Source organism: Leptonotus elevatus, chromosome 7, assembly GCF_054856555.1.
Source record: "Leptonotus elevatus isolate MCC_2025b chromosome 7, RoL_Lele_1.0, whole genome shotgun sequence".
NCBI lineage: Eukaryota > Metazoa > Chordata > Actinopteri > Syngnathiformes > Syngnathidae > Leptonotus > Leptonotus elevatus.
This window is the reverse complement of record NC_141245.1, coordinates 23,720,424-23,744,687: the sequence shown is the minus strand read 5'-3', so window position 1 is coordinate 23,744,687 and position 24,264 is coordinate 23,720,424. Positions and strand designations below refer to the sequence as shown.

The window sequence follows — 24,264 nt, the reverse complement described above, 5'->3', positions numbered from 1 at the left end:
GCGCGGCTCGCCGAAGGTGAGCTTGTGAGATCATCATTACGCCGTCGCAGCGTCCAGTCAACGCTCCCTTCCGAAATAGCGCTGGTGGTCAGGTAAACATCTATTTGGGGGTGAGTCACAATGTTTCCCCACCCGAGCGAGGCTTTGGTAGCGGAGCACATGAGCGACTGTTTTGGTGCCGGCTGCGGCCTGGTGGCGTAATACGACGCTGGAATCTCGACTCGTCATAGAGGGAAGAGCTCTTTGCGTGGTTCTCCGCTCACATTTGTTCACACATGAGAAACACTGCCTCCCATCAGCACCCTCTCGTGTGTGTGTGTGTGTGTGTGTGTGTGTGTGTGTGTGTGTGTGTGTGTGTGTGTGTGTGCGGCAAACACATACTGAGTTGAGTAACACTTTAACGGGACCGCCGACTGCCGAGGGCCCCAAAACCACAGGCATTACCCAGACCCACATTGTTGTTCAATTCCCGCCCTAAAGCTATTATGCATGGAGCCTGCCAGACTGGGCCAGCATTTAGCACACACACACACACACACACACACACACACACACACACACACACACACACACACACACACAACGTGCTTACAGGCGATTGATTGGAGGTGCGTGTTATGTCATCGCGGTACAAACAGTGGATCCTCTGCCAAGGGACAATTCAGCTCTCAACAATCTGGTTTATAGCGGAAAAAATCATTATCTGGCTTGTGCTGGGACGGCACTTTGTAAATAGCGTGACGTTGTAGCGGCGCGACACAGTAAACCTGCCAGGGAATTCAACGAAGGTTGAAAAGAGAACCACTTACAATACAACATCTTGCAGTTGTGTTGGCCGATCTTCACCCAGCCTAGCTTCCAAGTCACGGTCAGAGAAACTCAGCGTTTCTTTGTTATCACGGACACATTTGCAGAAAGAGGTCTAGTCTACTATGTGGTATGATTTCACTCTTGATGTGTGGGTAGGCACTCCCAAAGATGTACACAATTCAAAAGTCACTCTTTTGCTGGCGGCGCAATTTTGTATTATTTTGGCGGACTTTGCACGTAACGGAATGATTCAACTATCCAAGTTCCTGCCAAACCATCATTTTTTTCTCTGCTGCAGTCTTTTCGCAGCAATGAAAGATACATACAGCCGACATGTGGTCGAGCCAGCAGCAACATCTCCGGTTTTACCTCCTGGTCGACTTCTACGTCAATACTTCCAAATATGGGCAGGGCAGGTCATTCCACTCTTTCACATTAGCTGCGTTTCCACCTCGGGAAATTCGGGGTCAATTTTCAAGGGCCGGTCCCGGAGTGTGCGCGTCTCCACTGCAGGAGCCTTCCCTAACCGGGTCACATTTACAGGAACTTACGGGGACGAGCGGAGGTCCTACTCGAGGGTAGATACTCCGCCGGCCCGATAAACTCCCGATCGGGCTTTCGTGCTTTAAATTCTTCATCCAGACGCCGTCTGCTCTCACTCAAACCATCCATCCACGGCCAAGTAAATTAAAAAAAGCTGAAAAAAAAAACGGCAACCGCTACAAGTTTTTCTTCGCACGGTGCTTGGGTGACGTCACGGGAGAAACCGTCGCACGGCGTTTACGTGTCGATCGAAACTCGCGACGTCGCGAAATGGGTCGTACTCCGCAGTGGAGACGTAGCCAAAAGCGGGCCGGCTGAGAGAGAGACGGGTTCCTGTGAAAGTCCCTAACCTCCTCCCCGTACCCCGAACGTCCGGCGGTGGAAACGCGGGCATTGAGCAAGTGCAGTGCGAAAAGGGCTTCAGAGTGTCTGAGGAGAGTCTAACGTTCAACTTCCCAAGTATTTCCCTACGACGCTGCAGCTCGCGTCCCGTAGCTGGCAGGAAGTGCGTGCGTATAGTGTTGCTGCACCACGGGCCGTGATGTCACCGCAACTCCGGAAGCGACATGTGACACCAGATTCGTCTTCCTCTTCCCTTCATTTTTTTATTAATTTTTTTTTGTATGGCGTTCTTCCTCTGTGCTATTGTCCCATGAAGGGAGCGTTGGAAGTCATTAAGACCTCAAGGTGTTGTGTGTTTGTTTTGCTTCTCGTGCCGCTGACCCTCCAGCACAAAACACATTTTAGAAACTGAGATTTATACATTTGACAACACATGAATACGACTGTACGTAGGCTACAGTAAATACACTTCATCAAACAAATGTATTGAATGTCTTCACATGACCTTTCATAAGGTTTCATTGTTTGCAACCATACACTATGATTTGTCGTCGTTACTATTGAAATCACGATTCATAAACATGATTCGTCATTGATTTCAAAACTTAGTAGGCTATTTATTCAAATACCAAAACTCAACTTTAAATATAAAGTAACTTAAAAGAAAAAGCAAGTAACAAGTAAAATAATGTATTACAAAAATAATAGCAATAAAAAAAAAAAAATACCGGTCGCGGTGCGGAGCATGCATGCAGATACACACTTACATGAAGATAAAATGAGTAGAAGAAGAAAGCAGAGGTGGCAAATCCAGGTCCAGAAAGTAAAAACCCTGCCACAGTTTGGCTTTCGCCCCAGATGCTAGCTAGCGTGCTAGCTCCCTTGCTAGCTCCCCGGGTGCTAGGGAGATAGCTAGCTAGCACAAGGGGTAAAGCACTTGTTAATTTTCAAAGCGGCAAATGGCTAAAGTGCTTCCTGTTGAAGAGCGCACGTAACCCATTCGCGTTCTCCCTGCAGCTTGAATTGAATATCTGTGAAATCGGCAAATATTTCCATGCTGCAAGCCACTTTTCGGTGCGTGGATGGAATGACTGCGGCGTTTCGAGCCACATTTAATAGAAAACAGCTCACACATCGTGGGCGGCCATTTTTGCTTTTGATTTTCTGTCGTCTCATCATTCACCCCCCCCCCCCCCCCCCACACACACACACACACACCCCGCATGCCAAATCGTTGGTGGCTTCGCTGGCTGTCACGAGCTGAAAGACAAGTAACATTGCTGTAGCTCATTAAGGGACGATTCGTATGAATTTGCATAGAGAGGCCTTCACAGAAAATGTAAGCACTTCACATGGAACGTTTTTTAACACCCTCCCTTAAAATCTTTTAGAATTGCCTTTAAAAATTGTGATTGTGATTTTTTCAATATACCACTAGAGGGATCCTTTGTAACACCTACGTGAAATTATTATTAGCTCTGGCGGCATCTTGTGTCATTTTAGGTAGTTACGAAAACTGACAAGCAAATGAGATGGACCCCACAGGAAGAAAAAAACCCGTGAATGGATGAATAGTGAACCAAAAATAGGCGGGGCTTGACTGTATTTGATTTGAGAACCTCTGTGCAGTCCGTTTTTTTTTTTAATGTCAGAGGAATCAGGCAATCAAACCAGCCGAGGGATATCCTCACCTTAAGGGTTGAACTGGGGTAACGAGCATGTAAACGTCGCCCCCCTTCCCTCCCCCCCTCCCTCTTCAGGCCGATAAATACGGACCGCCACACAGGCATCCCACAGCGGTCGGCACACTGCATCTTTATCCGGGGCCAGGCGAGGGCAACGGCCCACCCAGCCCAGTGGCCCGAGCCGTCAGAGGCGAAAAATAACCCGGCTCCACAGACGGCGCTCTGTGCATTGACAGACTGGCAATTGTGTCGCATATAGCGGCACATGCACATCATTTAGCACGGGCGAGCTGAGCCAGCACAACATGCTGCCTGTCTCCGTGCACGTGAGCCGCACGCCGTTCGGGTCTGAGTCAGGAAATCGCTTCACATTCGGCGCGCTGCACTCAGGGTTAAAAACATGAAAATAGCCGCTTGGGATTGGCGCCGCATTTTGCTGGGAAAGAAGAACAGGCTTACGACATGTAGAAAATGCACATTAGATTTGCGCTGGGATGAGGTCCTGCCCCAAGTGGAGGAGTTCAAGTATCTTGGGGTCTTGTTCACGAGTGAGGGTAGGTTAGAGCGGGAGATCGACAGACGGAATCGGTGCAGCGTCTGCAGTGATGCGGACGCTGTATCGGTCCGTTGTGGTGAAGAAGGAGCTGAGCCGAAAGGCAAAGCTCTCGATTTACCGGTCCATCTACGTTCCCGTCCTCACCTGTGGTCGCGAGCTGCGGGTCGTGACCGAAAGAACGAGATCCCGGATACAAGCGGCCGAAATGAGTTTCCTCCGCAGGGTAGCCGGGCTCTCCCTTAGAGATCGGGTGAGAAGCTCGGTCATTCGGGAGGGACTCAGCGTCGAGCCGCTACTCCTCCACGTTGAGAGGAACCAGTTGAGGTGGCTGGGGCATCTGGTTCGGATTGCCTCCCGGGCGCCTCCCTGGGGAGGTGTTCCGGGCATGTCCTACCGGCAGGAGGCCCCGGGGACGACCCAGGACACGCTGGAGAGACTACGTCTCACGGCTGGCCTGGGAACGCCTTGGGATCCCATCGGAGGAGCTGGCTGAAGTGGCTGGGGAGAGGGAAGTCTGGGCTTCCCTGCTAAAGCTGCTGCCCCCGCGACCCGACCCCGGATAAGCGGAATTGAAGACGGAACGAACGGAACGGAACGGATTTGCGCTGACTAGCGATGGTGATGCGGGATAAATAAGAAACTGCTTTGGAAAAGTCATGTTCCCCCGACCTTCATCGAGTCAAGGGAAATATTATACATGAGAAAAATCTCGCAGCACTGCCAGGCAAAATCATGAAGAAAACTAGACAAAGTGCAATATCTGCAGAAATTGGGTGGGAATGCTGAAAAGCTGAATGCTTAAGATTTGAATGCATGTGCTTATGAAGCAAACTGAAAGATAAATTATGTTCAAATTACACATTTTTACTTGTAGTTGAATGACAAATTAATAAAAAGAAAACTTACGAAATGATTTGTTGTAAATATTTACAAACATTTTGGGACCATTAGTCAACTGTCTTAAAGGTTTTTGCTATTATGCTTATTTCCGAATAACTGTGCCACAAGCATGACACACACAAAAACATATAAAGTTCCAAGTTCCATTTATTGTAAAATCCCATTAAAACAATTGCTTAAAAAAAACAGTCTTTCACGATTGTCTTTTGGTCTCTTAACACATCTTTCTGTCTTCCACAGTTAATGTGTTAATACAATTTGTCTGCTTCAAACGGGAAGCGCCACACACACACACACACACTTGGCGGCAGTCCCGTCCAACGCCTCGCGGAATGAATTAAGCGGCGAGGAAAAAAAAGCTCTTCGGGGCCCTCGGACAGACATAATGGTCTCTCAATCACACAGCTGCGCTCTCCATTTGGCCGCATGTCCGAGCCCGACAAATGCGGAAATGGCGGGAGATGAGTCATTCTTGCGCCGCGTTTATGGGAAAGTCTTGATAACACCGCTCAACAAAAAGTTTGGCATATTTTGAGAAATGTCAGGGGGAACCTGAAATGATCACTGTATAACTTAATAACTTAATTTGAAATTGTCTAAAGTTTGACGCCGAGCAACTGATCATTCTCGGAAGGAAGTGGCCATTGAGCTTAGAGCGTCGCGCAGTGTCAGCATACTTAATCTTACTTAGAGACGGGAAAAGTCATAGGAAGGCATAGAAGTGGACATCCTTGGAAATGTATTGGTCAATTTGTGGATTAGAAGTTTCAGTTTACCTGTAAAGGTTATAGTTAAGGAGTGCATTTCGATGGGGTGAGATATGAAGGGACAGTTCGATTTTAAAGTGGGGCAATTCGATCGATCGATCGATCTATTTATCTATCTGTCTATCTATCTATCGATCTATCTATCTAGCATGCTAGCTTTCTGTCTATCTATCTATCTAGCAAGCTAGCTTTCTGTCTGTCTGTATATCTATCTATTTATCTATCTATCTAGCAAGCTAGCATGCTAGCTTTCTGTCTGTCTGTCTGTCTGTCTATCTATCTATCTATCTAGCTAGCTATCTATCTAGCAAGCTAGCATGCTAGCTTTCTGTCTATCTATCTATCTAGCAAGCTAGCTTTCTGTCTGTCTGTATATCTATCTATTTATCTATCTATCTATCTATCTAGCAAGCTAGCATGCTAGCTTTCTGTCTGTCTGTCTGTCTGTCTATCTATCTATCTATCTAGCTAGCTATCTATCTAGCAAGCTAGCATGCTAGCTTTCTGTCTATCTATCTATCTATCTATCTAGCAAGCTAGCTTTCTGTCTGTCTGTATATCTATCTATTTATCTATCTAGCTATCTATCTAGCAAGCTAGCATGCTAGCTTTCTGTCTGTCTGTCTGTCTATCTATCTATCTATCTATCTATCTATCTATCTAGCTAGCTAGCTATCTAGCAAGCTAGCTTTCTGTCTGTCTGTATATCTATCTATTTATCTATCTATCTATCTAGCAAGCTAGCATGCTAGCTTTCTGTCTGTCTGTCTGTCTGTCTATCTATCTATCTATCTATCTATCTATCTATCTAGCAAGCTAGCAAGCTAGCAAGCTAGCAAGCTAGCTTTCTGTCTGTCTATCTATCTATCTACCTACCTACCTATCTTATTGGAGAGACGTGCATCCCTGATATACACGATTAAATACGTATCCCGACTCCATTCAAGAATGGTTCATTTTAAAGTGGAGTACTTCAGTTTCGTTTGACTCAATCGCATATTTGTAAATTAAAACCGATATTTCGATTCACATCGTTTTTTTTGTTGTTGTTGCATCTCTGGTGATGCTGTATTTCCGTTACATCCCGAAATGTCACCCAAAGGCCGATTATCGCTAACTTTATGTGCCTCGTCTCTCGTATGCACAGCCCCTGCCGCACATGGTGATCCCGCCAAACGGGTCCAGACGAACCCCGTAGCCTCTCTCTTTTCCTCTTTCAACGCTTTCCTATTTCCTCTTGTTTGGCCTGTCAACCGCAGAGTTTGGCTTCGGAAGTGGCTGCCTGAACCCTGTTTTCAATCTGCCGCTACACTTTTGACTCTTTTGCATAGAAGCCTGCGTTGGAGTGGGATCGGTATCAGGAGCGGCCAGCGCTTCCTGTGCGGATGCAATGCGGCAGGAAGCTCGCTAATAGCCCCTCCGCGCCGTCACTCGCCTTGCGCCGTCGTACGGCGATGAAAGATGCCGAGGTGTCTGTTCCGAACTGTTGTCTACCGTCTAACAACTCCGGTTCCTCGCAGAGGATCGTGGAGACGGGGATCCGGGTCAAGGGGTCGTCAGTAAATATGTTAGCAGACACTTTTGCTGCTCCTGCTGAATTTTTTATTTTTTTGGGGGGGGGGAATGAAAGCAGCTGTTTCCAAGAGGTTCTTCCCCGAACGTCACAGTCAGCCACTCGGCCTAAAGTGGATTTAAGGATCTCCACACTGAGCGCTCTTTGTCCAGACCTCCAAATTGCATTATGGCACGAAAAGAGAGCCTGTTTTTTTTTTTTTTTTTTTTTTTTTCACGGGACTGCACGATCAGCTGTGTGTGTGTGTGTGTGTGTGTGCGGTTGTTGTGTGTGACATCCCAGTGGTGCGGCGAGACGGCAGAACGAGGGCGGGGTGGTTCCGACACCCGGTTCCGGATTGTCACTATATCCTCGGGTGTTTCTTTTTTTGTACGGCGGATCCTATTTTTAAAAAGACAGACTTTTTGCGGTGTCTTTTTATAACTTGTTTCACAGCGACACGCTTGTGTGCAGTCGAACCTCAGGCCATTTGTTGTGCTACATTAACTACAGCTGTCTTGTTCTTCTTCTTTTTTTAGTTCCCTCGCAACCCCTGCACAGATTTAATGAAGCAAATTCAGATTTAAAGAAAAAAAGCCCCGCTTCCAGGCTTGTTATTTCCTTTGTGCTTTATTTAGTTATTTATTTCAAATTTCCACTTCCTTTTATGGCCTATTGACTTTCGTTAATAGGCCAGTGGTTGTGGCCAGTCACTTCATATTAGCGCTGATAACGTATCAAACTGCAAACACATGAAGTCAGCGCACTCTGTCCGGATTGAATGTGCTAATGTGAAGGTGTGTTGCTTTATTTATTTTTGGGGGAATTTTCACCAGACTTTGCGAGGCTAGTCACCATTGGTTGCGGCGCCGCATGATTTGGCAACCTGGACTTCTTATTGTTAGTGCCCGACCGATTAATCGGCCACCGATTAGAATATGGCGATTATTGGCCTTCAAACGTCAGCCAAACAACGGCCGATTATCGTCCCCTTAAAAAGTTTCCGACGTTGTGAAAGTACCCCGAGTGCACCCTTTTGCTTGTGTAGCATTAGCAACTAGCAAGTATGTAGCGTATGTTATTGTGGTTATTCTGTTTCTCCCTAAGCATCATTTACGCTGTTTAATGACACAGCAGTCGGAGTTAACTGTAAAACCAAACACACGATGTTAAGAATCACACCCACTGTATATTTAAATACGAAACATCGCTAGCCTAGCGCTAATGCTAAAAGCGAAGGGAGGAGGATCCCTTTCAAATGCTAACAGGAACTTAGCATCGACTTTGGGAGTGTTTTTCTTTCAAATAATGAATATCCACACACAAATCTACGTGGGAACACGTACCCACAGATGAGATAACACAACGCAAAGGCACAAATTCTTCCCAATGTGTGAAAAACGAGTTATTTTCATAGAATTCAGTAACACAAACGTTTTCAAACTAATTAGCATTAGGAGTTGAGGGATTTGTATTTATGATTTTTTTTTTTAAAGGACATGGCTCGAGTTTTAAATCAAGCACACTGATTATCTTTTGGTCAAGAATACTACAATGTGATCTTGAGGACTGGCTCGCTAACTATGTTTCGATGAAGGGTCAGGCTTAGCTTTGAAATCGTCACTGAAAACATTCTGCCTGCCCCCAAGTTACGACCGGAAATTCCTGCCACCATGTGATCAATTGAAAAACAACAGATATACTTCATAGATAAAACACAAGTGTTTTTTTAGTAACTCTGATTTTTGGAAAGGTTTCAAAACCCTGTTGGCAAACAATAATAATAAGATTGATATCAGATGTTTTTTAAAGGAACTTTATATGTTCTCTGTAACTAGTGTGAAGCAAGAAATAATGATTTGAAGCAGTTTTTATCTGATATTGCAGATTATGTGTTGCTTGCTTCTAATTGTCACAGCTCATAAAAATTTACTCGATTTCGTGGCTGTTATATCTTGTAGTAGTCAGTATTTTATAGCATCTGACACTTCCTGTCTGGAGAAGAACATCGCTGTCCTGGCGCAACCTCCGTCCTGAATCATCCAACTTGGTTCTTAGGGGTTTTTTCCTCCTCTTTCCCAAGCGGAAGGGGATGATAAAGGGTAAGGGATAGACCGATTATCGGCCCGGCATTTTGACGAATATCGGCATCGGCCATTTTGAAGAATCATATGGCCAATAATAGATCTAAAAAAGTGTTAATTTCAGGGAACTCATTTAAAACATTTACATTTTCAGAGATGCTGCTGAACCTGGGAACTCTCTGCACCTTCTGTTTTAGATATAGATAAGATAAAAAATTCAATTCTTCTGATATTTTGCAATACTTTGTTCACCGTAGAAAACAATTGTTTACATTTTTTTTTTACTTTTGAAAACATACCCATAACTTTTTGATGTCTATTGACTAAGATTTTTTTTTTTAACTCCAACATTTTACGAACCCTAAAAGTTGTTCAATAAACATATGCTTTAAAATAAAACAATTAAAAATAAAAAAAGAGCTGAAGTTTGTTCAAATTCAAGTTTTTTTCCCAAATATTGATGCCAATAGTTTCCCTTTTAGTGAAAATGAATATCGGCTCCAAATATCTGTTATCGCCGTCCTTGACTACTAATAATCGGTGTCGGCTCTGAAAAAAACCCATTATTGGTCTATCTCTAATAAAGGGCACCCGTTTTGAAAAAGCGGATGATTGCTGAGTCCAGATTCCAAAAAAATCCTTCCAGGAGCGCGTGAAGGCCTGATGGAATTTGTTAACTTCCATGAGGTTTGACGTTTGAATTTTAAATATCGCTGCGCGACCTTTTTTTCGACACACCTCGTAGCAAATGTGCATCGTAAGCACATTTCGGATAACTTGGTATCCCTCGTCAGCCTGACGTCTTAGCTGGAACGGCGTACTCGGCTCCATGGCGCCATTTAGTGGGCAAACTGTCTTTAATGACAGTTTTATACATTTTCAGCAGTAACCACACCGCTCCGACTCAACATTTTTCCACCAGACATGACCGGGCCTCAGCTTTAGGGCTCAGTATGTATGCGGTTAAATGTGACAGCGTACAGTGAACCTACAGAACACAGTCGAGAAATTCACGTGCTCAATGCGATTTTGGAGGCCACATTTCTTTCCACTTTTGTCGGCCCATGAGAAACTCGGCTCCGAATTGCTGCCGGCATGTTCGCACCTGTCGCCCACTTTCGGCTCGTCGCTGCAAAAACGCCGTCGCTGCACGTCCGCTTGAGCTTTTTTTGCAGCCGCCGAGGTTTCGTTTGTGGCTTTCTTCTGATTCAGTCCTGCGTGTTACGGGAGGCGTCGCGGGGATTTTCTTTCACCCAGCCGGCTGACATTTGAGGTGTGCTGCTGAAAGTGAGAGCAATTTCAGTCCGTGCGGCAGAGGAAGCTGCCCACTTTGGTGCGTTCACATCCTGCAAAGTCAAGCTGCAACGGGCCTTTACCTTATTTGACATTTGACCTTTTTAATATCAATGTTGCGTCATTTTGAGCGCGCTAATTTTGCCATTGCGCATTAGGGTGTCACTTGAAGGTTCTACTTTCCAAGTCCTTCATTAAGGGTGGGGGAATCTTTGACTGTCTCACAATTGGATTCCGATTTTTGGGTCTGTGATTTGATTCAGAATCGATTATTTTTGATTCCAAATGATTTGATTGACGATGATTTCTGCTTCAATTTATAGATGTGCAAAGAATCGTCATGAGCTACTCCAGTCTGACTCGCTAATGCTAATTAGCGCGCTGCTCGCGACACTTTTATCACTCAAAAGAACGGCTTTTCATACAAAACGCTTCAGGAATGTATACAGAGAAGCATCTTAACATTACTCACCGGCATATGCTCTTCCTACGCTGCAAAAAAACAAGTTATTTCTGACTTTTTCTTTCCACTTTTTTAACGTGGCTACAACTTAAACAAAACACGCGGAACCACACTGCCCCCTAAGTGGCCAAATCGTGTACAACATGAATAGCGCTCCCAATAAAGGCATACACAAACAAGGGCAAGACGGTATATATGTATATAATATGCACGCTGTTATTTCAAGGCAAGGAAAGACAGTTTTATTTTTTTATAGCACAGTGTCAAATCTAGATTCGATCCAAATCCAAAATTAATAAAAGAACATGCACTGACAACGTTTAAAACAACAGAGGACATTAGAATGGTTTAAACATTAACATTTAAATGTTAACATGAAAGAACTAAAAGTAAGTTTGTAAAATTACTAAAAGAAGAAGGATTTAAAAATATTTAGAGCATCTTAATCAAAGGTAAAAGTTGCATTTACACTCCGGTCTGACTTCACTTCTGTTGGCATCTTATTTCATTTGCGTGCAGCATCACAGCTAAATGCAGCTTCACCTTGCTTGTTTTGAACTCCAGGGTCTGATAGTCCACCCCATTGTGCACAGTCGTGTTGATTGGACTCCGAGGGACAGAAAGTTTCCATCCACCCATTTTCATTTGAATTTTCAAGAAATGCGAAAATAAAACTAGAAATTCGAAAAAGGGCCTAAAATTCACAAAAAAACACTTGGATGGGTGGATTTTGAAGCGTATTGAAAAAAACGCACGTTGTACGTCACACGCACATTTGTAGTCCCAAAAGCATTGTCGGACGATTAAGTAAGGTATGTTTGGGAAGGATGACGAAACAGAAATTTGGGGGGAAATATTTAAAGAAACGTACATTAATGATATTTTAGATGGAAAACAGCAAAAGTAAAACCTGCTACGGTTTATCAAGAATCGCAAAAGCAAAGTCATACGACGTCATCTCACGGCGCAGTCGCTTCCTGGTCTTCTTCTTCTTCTTTTAAATCACTGGTGGATCAAATCTCTATGGTGTATACCGCCACCTAGAGGGGCGGAGTCACCCTCTCAATATTCGCAAAAGAAGAACAGATGGAAACCGGCAGAAGTCGCGTGTCCGTTTTGCGCATTTTCAGTAAATTTGCTTAAAAATTCAAAACAATTGGACGGAAACCTGACTAGTGACACCACTTAAGAGCATTTGCTCTCAGAAAAAGTACGTTTTTTTGTACCTTTACACACTCTTGTCTTTTTAGATTGTCCTCTTAAGATTGTGTAGGTTCCACGGAAGCAAATGTGTGAATTTGTGAATTCAGATCCGTGTTGGAAACGGCGACCTTTCAGCGCAACCGGCACGTCGAGTTCTTGACTGATTCTTGCCCACTTTGCCACACACTGCCCTTCTTTCTCCCGCCTAAATGGCGCACATTCACACCAACAGCCGCCGCCTCTCGCTTGAGTCACGGGGAGGGGAGGGGGTGGCGGGGGGGGGGGGGGGGGGGGGGGTGGAGACGGGTTAGGTGACGGAGGCGGGCAAAAAAGCAAAACGTTGGCCCCGGCTCACGCAGCCTCGCATTCCTTTGCCCTTTTTCCCCCTGCTTCACGAGCGTGGCGCTTCCTGTGAGGCAGGAAGTTGACCCCGCTTCCTGTCCCGCTGCTCTTTCATGTGCTCACTTCCTCGTGTTTTGCCAGCTCCGTCGCGCCGGCGTGTTTACTCAGAGCGCAGTGCTCCTGCCGGTCGACCCGCACGCAAGAGCCGCGACATCTTTTGCTATCTCGCAGTGCAGACAACACTTTTTTTTTTTTTTTTCAGCCCAAATCAAAAAGTGTGTGTCAGATGCCAGAGCAGCTAAATGTTCTTTTTTTGCCCGCTGCTCTTTTGCGCAATCTGCTTGCTGCTTTCCCCACAGCGCTTGTGGAACCTTGGGTTTTGTAACCACGCTGAGGAATGTTGATTGTGATGACTGGCTGGCTGGGAATCCTGTCTCTACTGTTTCCTAAGAGATAGTAACACGTCGGCTGTGATTACGATTGAACTTTGCACACGGCGATTAGCTGGAATGTTGAGATTCCTTGAGCACTGCAAGGTGAGTCGGAAACGGGGGGAAGTCACAAGACGCTTGCTTGGCTTTGTCGCAAATATTCTGAATTCTGGAGCACAGAAATAAAACATACGTTAAAGGGGAAGTCAACCCCCCCCCCCAAAAAAAAATTATTGATAAACTAAAACTAGTATAAATATGGTAGTCTGGTTAATATTGCGTTAGTGGGAGTTAAGCAGCAAAATCCAGCAGTTCTTATCAATATCAGAAGACGGCCATTTTGCCATTTGCTGTTGAGTGAAAATGGTCGGGTTTTCATCCAATTGTATTGAATTTTTTTAAGCAAATTTACGGAAAATGCTCAAAACGGACATGTGACTTCTGCCCGTTTCCATCGGTTCTTCTTTTGCGAATAATTGGGAGGGGACTCCGCCGCTGTAGGTGGCGCTATACACCATAGAGATGTGATCCACCAGTAATTTAAAAGAAGAAGAAGACCAGGAAGTGTGTCGTGCGATAACGCCGTATGAGTTTGCTTTTGTAACTTTTGATCAACCGTAGCGTTTCTTTGCTGTTTTCCATCTAAAATTGCATTAATATTCGCTTCTTTAATTAATTCCAAAAAATTCAGTTTTGTCCCCCCCCCCCCCCAAACAGACCTTATTTTACATCCAACATCGCTTTGGGACTACAAACGTACGTGTGACGTAATATCCAGTGAAAATGTGCGACGTGTATCTGGTCTTGTCAGCGTTTATTCGTAAAACCTGTTTAATTAGCCAAAATTCGCATTTTTCTTTTTTTAACACGCTTCAAAATCCACCCCGCCAAGTGTAAAAACTTTTTGGCGAATTGTGGGCCCTTTTTCGAATTTCTAGTGTTTCCATTCAGTTTTATTTTCGCATTTCTTGAAAATTCAAATAAAAACGGGTGGATGGAAACCCAACTAATGACATGACAGTTGCTCAGGTCTCAGGTAACAACCAATCACAGCTCAGCTTCAGAAAACAGGTGAGCTGCGATTGGTCGTTGCCTGAGCCCTGAGCAACTGTGATGCCATCTTAAGTAAACAGCAAGTGGCAAAATGGCTGCTCCTGCGATGCATATAAATGTCTGGATTTTGCTGCATAACTCATATTTCACAAACGTAATATTAATCACAATGCCACATATAAAATATCATTACCAAGAAATGTTCAAGGTTGACTTTCCTTTTAAATCCCGGATATTCACATCCAATTGGTCCTCCTCGCCAGTAGTTGGTGCTATACTGCGACAGTTTTACACATTGATGAATCATCATCCGCATTAGAAAGTTGACATTTTGTATATATCAAAACTACTCGATGTATTTATATACTCTGTATTGGTGAGGAGTCAAGAGTGAAAAGTAGCGGTGTTAAAAAAAAAAAAAAATTCGGCAATATATCGCGGAGGCTAATGACCAGACCTTGTACTCTTTTTGTCATAACTGACGCCGCACTGGCTGAGGCGGGCACCAACCCTCAAAAGACGTGCAGTCCCCAGCCTACTCTTTTACTTTCTTTTATCTTTTACTTTCAGGCGAGCACTTGGGAATGAATTGTTCTTCAGTTTTTAGCTTGCTTTTAAGATTCAGCGCAGAGTAAACAAACCAAAGATGACAACACATGCAAGCTCCACACTGAGTCAAGATTCAAACCCAGAACTTTTCAACTCAAAGACCACGAGGTCAACATGCCACCTTAGCATTCCAGGCAAACAAAGTAAAAAAAATAAATATATGGCTAAAGATTAACTCATGATTTGTCTGCACAAAGGCAATCATCAGTCTTGACAGCAAGATAATCTTTTCGTTTTTTGTCAACCTTGAGCATTTTCCCGCAGATAACTTCACACAGGCTTGATATGGCGATTACACACACACACACATTTTGCATACACAACATTTTGTGATGAATGGCGCTTGCTTCCACAAACTATAAATACTAGCAGTGTAAGTGTATGTCAAGAAATCCGGGTTCAGCATTTACCTTCGTTATAAGGTCGCGGTCCAGTTCATGCGGGGGACAAAAATTGATCTCATAACTTTGTTGTGTTGTGGACGTTTATGACCACGAGCAAATATATTTTTCTTTCAAAGTCTAGCCATGGTAAGCAGAGGTGGCAAATCCAGGTCCAAAAAGTAAAAAACCCTGCCACAGTTTGGCTTTAGCCCCTGATGCTAACTAGCTAGCTAGCTAGTTCCCTCGCAGGTAAATGAGCACCCTGGGAGCTAGCTAGCTAGCTAGTTAGCATCAGGGGCTAAAGCCAAACTGTGGCAGGGTTTTCACTTTCTGAACCTGGATTTGCCACCTCTGATAGTTAAAAGGCTCTTGCTGAGCTTGGCTGTAAAATGCTGCTGTAATGACTCACAGACGGCAGTAGATGGCGAACTTGCTGCGCTTGACTTAGATTTGCGATCAGCACTGCTTTTGAGTACAAGATAAAGATGATTGATTATGTCAGCAACGTGTTTAGGCACCTCGCACTTGGCACATGAAAAAGCCACGGATGTTCCATTCAAGTCGTACATCTGTAAATAATTGATTTTGCCTGTAAAAGCATTCTGCTTAGTCTTATTTTATATTTTATAGTATAGTTTTAGTGTCAAATTCACTGTTCTGCTTGAACAGGCTTGTTTTCTCTGCTTTTTGGTCAAAAAGTGATGATTTTGGTGAAACCAAACTTTTTTTTGTGAGTCTACTCTTTTGTTTTTGGTCGGTTTGGTGCTTATATCGTCAGCAAATATTGTCACGATCAGTGATAATTTCGTGGACGAAAAAATTGTCGTCATATTTTTCGTCACCCCAAAAAATTTTCAGACGAAAACTAAAATAGAAGCAATTTATTAAGATGATAACGACAACTAAAATTGACAACACAGTGACGAAAATTCACACAATCTAATCAGAAGGAATGAAAAGAATCACTCAAAAACTGTTGAGTGTTCACTGCACTTTATTTAATGTTTAAATATGTTTGCATTCGTTGTGCAGCTGTAAAATTAATCTCAAGCAATTATGCAGATTTTTTATATTTAGGTGAAAACTAATATTATCGTCAGTTCAACAAAAACGAATAAAGACACCGTTGTATTAAATGTGTCTTGCGTGTTAAACGACAGTTACAAATTGTTGTGTTATCATTTTCTGTATAAAAGTTGAAATGTATGCTGAAGGAAAATATCCAAAGTTGTTCTTTTTCTCGTGGACTAAAATTGAATTAAAACTAAAATACAATCAGATGACTAAATTATGACAACAACTTTAATTAATTTACTTTAATAATTAAAACTGAATAAAAATTTATTGTCAAAATTTTTGGAATTTTGGATTTTTGGAATGCCTTAATCGGTCAAAAAATCTGAAAGGAGGTCAATGTGTAAAACGTCTTCATTTGGTACTTTCATTGTGGAAATGTATTTATTTCTTTATTTTTTTTTATTAAATATATATTTTTTTACTTTGCTGTCAAGTGGGCAAAGCTAATAATGGTCATGAAAAGGCGCGGTGGCTGTGAATGGAGAGTGACGGGTGACGGATGGTGGCGGTGAAATGAGGCGGACACCAAATCAGAGGAGTTGGCAACCAGATGTGATGTACAGGAGCAGGAACATATTTGAGGATGTGCAAGTGTGTGTGCGTGTGTGTGCGTGTGCGTGTGTGCATATGTGTGTTAGTGTGGACAAGGCCCATGACACAAAACTATTACCCTCCGTGCCTCGTTGGTTCCTCACACAACCGTTTTGGCTCATTTGAATCCTCCAAATCCCAGCAGGCGAGCAAGTGCCTCTCTCTCTCTCTCTCTCTCTCTCTCTCTCTCTCTCTCTCTCTCTCTCTCTTTTCTCTCTCTCTCTCTCTCTTTCTCTCTCTCCCTCTCTCTCTCTCTCTCCCTCTCTCTCCCTCTCTCTCTCTCTCTCTCTCCCTCTCTCTCCCTCTCTCTCTCTCTCTCTCTCTCTCTCTCTGATTTTCTCAGCAGACCTTTGGCCAATATTCTCCTTCATTTGTTTGCGGTGCTTTAGTTACGCCCCACTTGCTCCTGGCACAAAAATACGTGTCACCAAGCAACGACAGTGAGCACTATTAAGTTAGGAAGAGCAGCAAAAAAAACAAAAAAACAAAAAAAGCAGGATTTTGTTTCCTCCGGCGTGGAGGAGACGCAAGTGGAATGTGCGTTATCAGTGTTTTGCGCATGTTAAGAGATAAGACCAACAACGTATCGACCTGAGGTGGGCAAAGTATGACCCGCGGGCCACATTCAGCCCGCTGCGTTCTTCAATCCGGCCCACTGAAGATTTACGGTCCCATCATATTGCTGTAACCATTGATAAAGTGAGGACATGAGGACTATATTACTTTATTTAACAAAAATTGTCTGCCACTCGACACAATGGGCCACTTTTTCTTTTTCTCGCAAAAACTGGCACATCTGGATTTTCGTGCAAGTCTAGTCTTACCGTTTGGGAATTTGGCAGACCACATAGCACCTCACTGGGCTTTCCAGTGGGCCGAGGGCGTTTTCTAGCGCCCCGGCACATCTGACAATTTGGTGACAGGATGTAGACTTGACTTTAGACCAGGTAAGACCAGGTCTAAATGGTAGCGCAGGTGGTGTAACGCAATTTGATCCAGGCGCAGGAAGACGGATTCTGTTTATGGTTAATTTAAATGAATGTATGTTGGTGTGTGTTGTGTATTCATTTATCACTTTAAATAAAAACGTCATTTTTTAAATAAGCAATTTTACATATCAAGAGTGGGTAAAAATGAGTGAGGCATTAGAAATGAGTAATAAAACCCATATTCCTATTACTTAAAGAAAAAAATTATACACAGTCAATTTTGAAAAAGGCTATATTCGGCTCCGGTCTAAACAGAGTAAACTTTATTCTTGGAAGAGAGTAAAATATTCACCCCCCCCAAAAAAAATACTCAACAATTGAGGAGCATGGTTGAGGGATTGTTCTTCATTCCTTGAACGTTTTATTGTTCTAAGTATTTTACTAGGAAATTAAAGCCTTCTAGTTCAACGTATGCAGCACATCTGTGAATGAGCTGGCCCATTTGTCCATCTTAACTCATTTGCGCCCCAAAAACACATCAGTACGTTTTATTTTAAATATTACCATGCTTCCAAAGACATATTTATACGTTTTTTTTTTTAAATATGTTTTTATGCTAGAGCATACAGAAGGTTTTGATACAGCCTCTGACAGGAAGAGGTCGCTTAAAGCAATGGTAGTTATTACAAAAAACGGCCAGCGGGTGGCAGCAGAGTAAAAGAGAACAACCAGGGCCATTTTTGCAAAAAAAGCTATTTCCCCCAGTGTTTTAAACAGATTTGTGAATAAAGATGATTAGCTATATTCTACTAATTGCTGCAAAATGGAAACAGATACTACTTTTATTTCTTGATGAAAGAAGAGATTGTAATCTTTCTGAAAGACCCGGGAGCGAAGGGGGTTGCTTCAGTGCCCCATCCCCCCTCCCCCCCACATATTCCCGAGTGACATGAAAACAGCGCTTTCTTCTTTCTTTCTCCCCGAGTCATCTGTTGAGGTGTTTTGAAAGAAGCACCAGCTGTAAAATGGATTTGCACATGAACGCCAAGTCAAATGTGTGCATTTGTTGGAAAGGGCAAAGCTCTCACTCACATTTACCCCCCCCCCGGTCCCCCCTTCTCCACCGCCAGAACTCCATCAGGCACAACCTGTCGCTGCACAGCCGCTTCATCCGCGTCCAGAACGAGGGCACGGGCAAGAGCTCGTGGTGGATGCTGAACCCCGAAGGCGGCAAGAGCGGCAAGTCGCCCCGACGGCGCGCCGCCTCCATGGACAACAACAGCAAGTTCACCAAGAGTCGAGGGCGGGCCGCCAAGAAAAAGGTAAATGGAGGGCGGCGGGGTCACACGGTCGCACGGGTTTGCCGTAAACGCTGTAAAAATCAATAACTACATAAATAAATCAAATTCATCAAAAATTCTTTGATTGCCCTTAGAGGTTTTTCTGGAGATAAAAGATCTTTTGAATAGAATATTTCATTTTCAAAGCGATTTTCTGTGGAGAATAAATATTGATACATTAAAGATTTTCAATTTTTTATTAACCATCTCTGGTCATGTCCACAACACCGGATACAAGCTTTCAAACACACCTGGGAAAAAATGATTATGTTTTCTTTCGTTTCTTTTTTTTAATGCCAAAAGAAAACATGTCATGCCTAAAAGCATTATTTTGGCAGCGCAATTCTTAAAAAAAAAAAAAAAAACGGAAGTGATTTTGGTTAATATCAAGGAAACCATAGAAAATGGCTCCATAATTCAACTCTTAAATTTGTCCAAATAAATGTACCCGGCATTTCAATTGAACAAAGAACTCCAGAAAACAGGACTGGTCGAAATAGTTTTTTCCACAACTGTGCAAAAAATCTGTTGGTCTCCTATCGCCCAAAAACCCTCACGGCTCCCCACCAAACAAAAAGTAGATCAAAAAAGTTCATTGTTTACATTCCGTCATCAAGAACTTCTTCCTGTGTATTTTTATTTATGTTTTTACAAACTCAAACAATAAATTTAACTGTATTTCAATAAACAGTATCCGATTTGTTATGTTTAAAAGTTTTAGTCTTCTAGGCGTCAAACAGGGGTCAAACTCGAGGCCCGGGGTCCAAATCTGGCCCGCCGCATCCTTTTATGTGTCAATTTCAATGAACCTTGCTAAAATCTGCAGCAAAATGTAATAACGCTTACTTGCCGTCTGGAGACGTGAAGCCACCGGCGGCCATCTTATGTTGCCACTCGCTAAGGCTGCCTCACTTGAATACCTTTTTTTTTTACGTTTCTGTCTGTCTCTACTGCAAAAATGCTGCGTATGGCATACGGCTGTACCGATAATTTTCTGGGAGAAGCGTATAATTTCATGCTGGGAGACAGCGGCATAATGTCACGTACGTTGTGTTACGTTACTGATAAGTGTTTTCGGTGAAAAAAAATAACAGAAGTTTTTTTACGGCAACGTAAGATGGCTGCCCACTGGCTTCAGTCCCTGCTGTCACCATCATAATATCCCAGTAAGGGAAGCAATTTGCAAATGAAATTGCATCAAGTTGATTATTTGTTCAAAAGTCATCCTGTCTGCCCGCAGCTGTCCCTTCAGGGTGGCCCGGACGCTGGCGCCGACAGCCCGGGCTCCTACAACAAGTGGCCCGGCAGCCCCAACTCCCACAGCAACGACGACTTTGATGCCTGGAGCAGCTTCAGGCCTCGCACCAGCTCCAACGCCAGCACAGTCAGCGGGCGCCTCTCGCCCTTCATGCCCGAGGACGACCTGGGCGAGGCGGAGGCGCACATGGGCTACCCCGGCGCCCCGGGTCCCAAGATGACCGCCACGTTGCCCAGCCTGACCGAGATGACGGGCTCTTTGGGACGCAGCTCCGAGAACGTCATGGAGAACCTCCTGGACAATCTCAACTTGCTCTCGCCTAACAACCCTCAGGCCGGCGGAGGGGCGGCGACTCCCGGGTCCTCGCAGTCCTCGCCCTCTTCGATGATGCAGCCCAGCGCCGGGTACCCGCCTTACAGCTCGCCGAGCATGGCCTCGCAGCCTCCGCAGGAGTACCGCAAGTGTGTGTACGGTCAAGCGGGGATGAACGCCATGCCGCCCATGCCGATGCAGACCCTGCCCGAGAGCAAGCCCGCCTTTGGGCCCGGCATGGGTCCGTACAGCCACGGGTCGGTGCAGCTGCCCGGGCTCCTCAAGGAACTGCTTACATCCGACACGGACCAGCACGGAGACCTCTTGCCGTCGGTGGACACGGTCGTACCGCAGTCCGGCGGGGGCTGCATGCTGCCGCCGTACAGCAGCAGCCAGCACGTGGCCAAACTGATGGCGGGGGGCAACGGCCACCCGCACGGCTTGTCCCACGCTCACCCGCACGCGCCGCTGGCCATGAACGGCCGCCTGCTCATGTCCCTCAACCACGGCGGCGGCTCGGCGCGCTTGCCGTCAGCCAAGAACCCCATGCAGATGCCGTACGGCTTCTCCAGCCACCTGGGCGGCGGCGGCGGCGGGGGCGTGCCCGGCAGCTTCTGCCCGCTGAACACCAACGGATACGGACGTCTGGGACTGGCTCCGCCCCCACACCTGGAGAAGCTGCCAAGCGATCTGGACGACATGTCCATAGAGAAGTTTGAGTTTGACATGGAGACCGTCCTCCACGAAACTCTGAAGGACGGCGACTCGCTGGACTTCAACTTTGAGCCCATGGTGACCCAGCAGGGTTTCCCCCACGGGGTGAAGACCACCACGCACAGCTGGGTGTCCGGTTAGGAAGTGGACCAGCGGAAATGTTTTCAAGAAGAGAAAAGAAAAAAAAAAGTACAATCAACCTGACTGATTTTTTGCTGTTTGGTAAAATGGTTTCTTTATCGTCAACATTCCTGTTTGAAAATACTTTAATCAATCATTTGAAAGATGCAAGTGGCAGGTTTTGATCGACTGGAATTATTCGTCTTTATGTACTAAGTGCCAAATTTGCCTTAAATAAGGAGCATTTACACAAACCGTTGGTTGCAGTCTGACAAACTATCCGCGAAGGTTGAATGGAAGGCAGCTGGACTTCCGGGTTTTCTAAAACTTCAGTTTCAAGTGCCCGCGCTCGATTGGCAAATGGATCCGTCCTTAGTTCCATAACATGTCTGCTGGTGGTGCAACTTGCGAACAAGTATTTTACTAATTTGGTCTCTGAAAGACTTAAGTCCGAAGAAAGACTTCAGTCCTAAGTGTCTCTTAGACAGATTGAACTCTCTTGTAGGGTCTGGACGACGCAAGTCCTAGGTTCCAAAACATGTCTTGCGGTTATCCATCTGACTGCAAACAAGAGTCTTTTACAAGGTGGTTCTTACTCATTTTTGTCTCCTGAAGACTTCAGTCCTAAGTGTCTCTTAGACAGATGGAACTCTCTTGTAGAGTCTGCACGACGCAAGTCCTCGGTTCCACCTGACTGTGAACCAGAGTCTTTTTCAAGGTTGTCTTTAAGAGTTTGCTTTCCTAAAGACTTAAGTCCTTCCTAAGTTTCTAGGAGACACGTTCAGCTTTCTCGTCACACCTGGACATCAGTCCTTAGTTCCAAACTGTATCTGGCAGTTGTCCACCGACTGCGAACAAGAAGAGTCTTTTACAAGGTGATCTCTACCACTTTTGTCTCCCAAAGACTTCAGTCCTAAGTGTCTCTTAGACAGATTGAACTCTCTTGTGGAGTCTGGACGACGCAAGTCCTAGGTTCCACCTGACTGTGAACCAGAGTCTTTTTCAAGGTTGTCTTTAAGAGTTTGCTTTCCTAAAGACTTAAGTCCTTCCTAAGTTTCTAGGAGACACATTCAGCTTTCTCGTCACACCTGGACATCAGTCCTTAGTTCCAAAATGTATCTGGCAGTTGTCCACCGACTGCGAAACAAGAAGAGTCTTTTACAAGGTGATCTCTACCACTTTTGTCTCCCAAAGACTTCAGTCCAAAGTGTCTCTTAGACAGATGGAACTCTCTTGTAGGGTCTGGACGACGCAAGTCCTAGGTTCCAAAACATGTCTGGCGGTTATCCACCTGACTGCGAACCAGAGTCTTTTTCAAGGTGGCCTTTACTCATTTTTTGTCTCGTAAAGACTTCAGTCCTAAGTTTCTGGCAGACAAATTCAGCTTTCTCGTCACACCTGGACAACACTAGCCCTTAGTTCCAAATTGTATCTGGCGGTTGTCCATCTGACTGCAAACAAGAGTCTTTTACAAGGTGGTTCTTACTCATTTTTGTCTCCTGAAGACTTCAGTCCTAAGTTTCTGGTCGACTTTCTTCTCACATCAGTCCTTAGCTACAAAATGTATCTGGTTCTGAGTCTTTTAAAGGTTTTCTTGACTAGTTTGGTCTCCTAAAGACTTCAGTTCTTTGTCTGTGCACCTGGATGACATCAGTCATTAGTCCTGAAGGGCCCTTGATGTCTTTCCCAAAGCGACAGTCTTCTTTCTCCAGACTCCTAAAAGCCTCAAAAGAAACGTCCCTTTATCTAGAGACGCTAAACAAACTACCGGGTCGTCCTCCTCCTCAGTCTTGAACCAGTTTTGTCCCCTGTTGCCTTCCGTTCCACCTTCCTCGTATCATGAGCGACTGACAACCAACGCACCCAAATATCATCAGCATAAAGAAGCTGCGTTTTTCTGCATTTTTGAGGTCAAGATTTTTGGATTCTTGATTCTTTGCGTCTCAATGTACATAAAGTTGAAAGACACATTGTACAATCAGGTCTTATGTTCATGTGTGTTTGTACCGTCTAAAGACAACATCGCGTTTACATAACAGAAGCAAAAATCCAATCTGGCTCCAAGAGAAAACTGGATGCTTTTTTTTTTTTTTTTTTTGTATTGTTATTTTTGTAGTTGTTGAGCCGCTCTGTGCCCGGACCGCTTCTGCCTGTACATAGCTTAAGATTGTATATTAACATTACATAGTACACGTTTACTAGATTGTAGTATATATATATATATATATATATATATATATATATTTGAGACATAAATTATTGTGTTTAATATAGAAGTATTCTGGTGCAGACCTGCACTCGTAACCTTAATACCACAGGGGCCTATTTAAGTAGTTATGTCTGGTTTTTTAATCTTATATATATATATATATATATATATATATATATATATATATATATATATATATATATATATATATATATATATCTCGCACAAGTCATATCTTCTCTTAAAGGAAACACGCCGCAGTGAACTTTGACTGAGGCTTGCCTTCTTATTCCTTCAAGAAAAAGTGACTGCAGAGTGTGAGCAGTTCTCCAAGTGCTTTTTGTGCAGCTGTGAAATAAGTCAGAGGTCAAAGTGGAAGATTCTCAGTGCTGTTGTTGTCATTGTTTTCAAATTTTGCATCCAAAAGCATTCTCTCGCTCTTCAACCCTCATGTTGTATTGCGGGACAAATTGACCAGCAATTTTATTGTATTTTTTTTTTTATGACATTTTTTTTTATTGTAATATAATCACAATATAATTATAATATACATTAGTATGTAATATATATATCTTCTTTTTTTTTTCCTCCTCGATTCAATTCTAGGGCGCCGCATAACATAAGGGTCAGCGACAAATGACGTAATTGAAGCTGCCGTTCCAACCAAGCGGTACATTTTGCTTCAATTCATCAACGTT

General features: G+C 44.1%; 1 protein-coding gene across 1 annotated transcript in view; it reads left to right on the top strand.

Moving 5' to 3' along the window:
* The window catches only part of foxo1a (forkhead box O1 a), a 35,059-nt gene extending 11,330 nt beyond the window's left edge, over nucleotides 1-23,729 (top strand). The window contains exons 2-3 of the mRNA XM_086080933.1: nucleotides 18,744-18,935; nucleotides 20,194-23,729. Coding sequence (XP_085937059.1) covers nucleotides 18,744-18,935; nucleotides 20,194-21,378 — 1,377 coding nt within the window. The 3' untranslated portion in view covers nucleotides 21,379-23,729. The remainder of the gene's footprint in view (nucleotides 1-18,743; nucleotides 18,936-20,193) is intronic.
* Nucleotides 23,730-24,264: the final 535 nt, after the last annotated feature.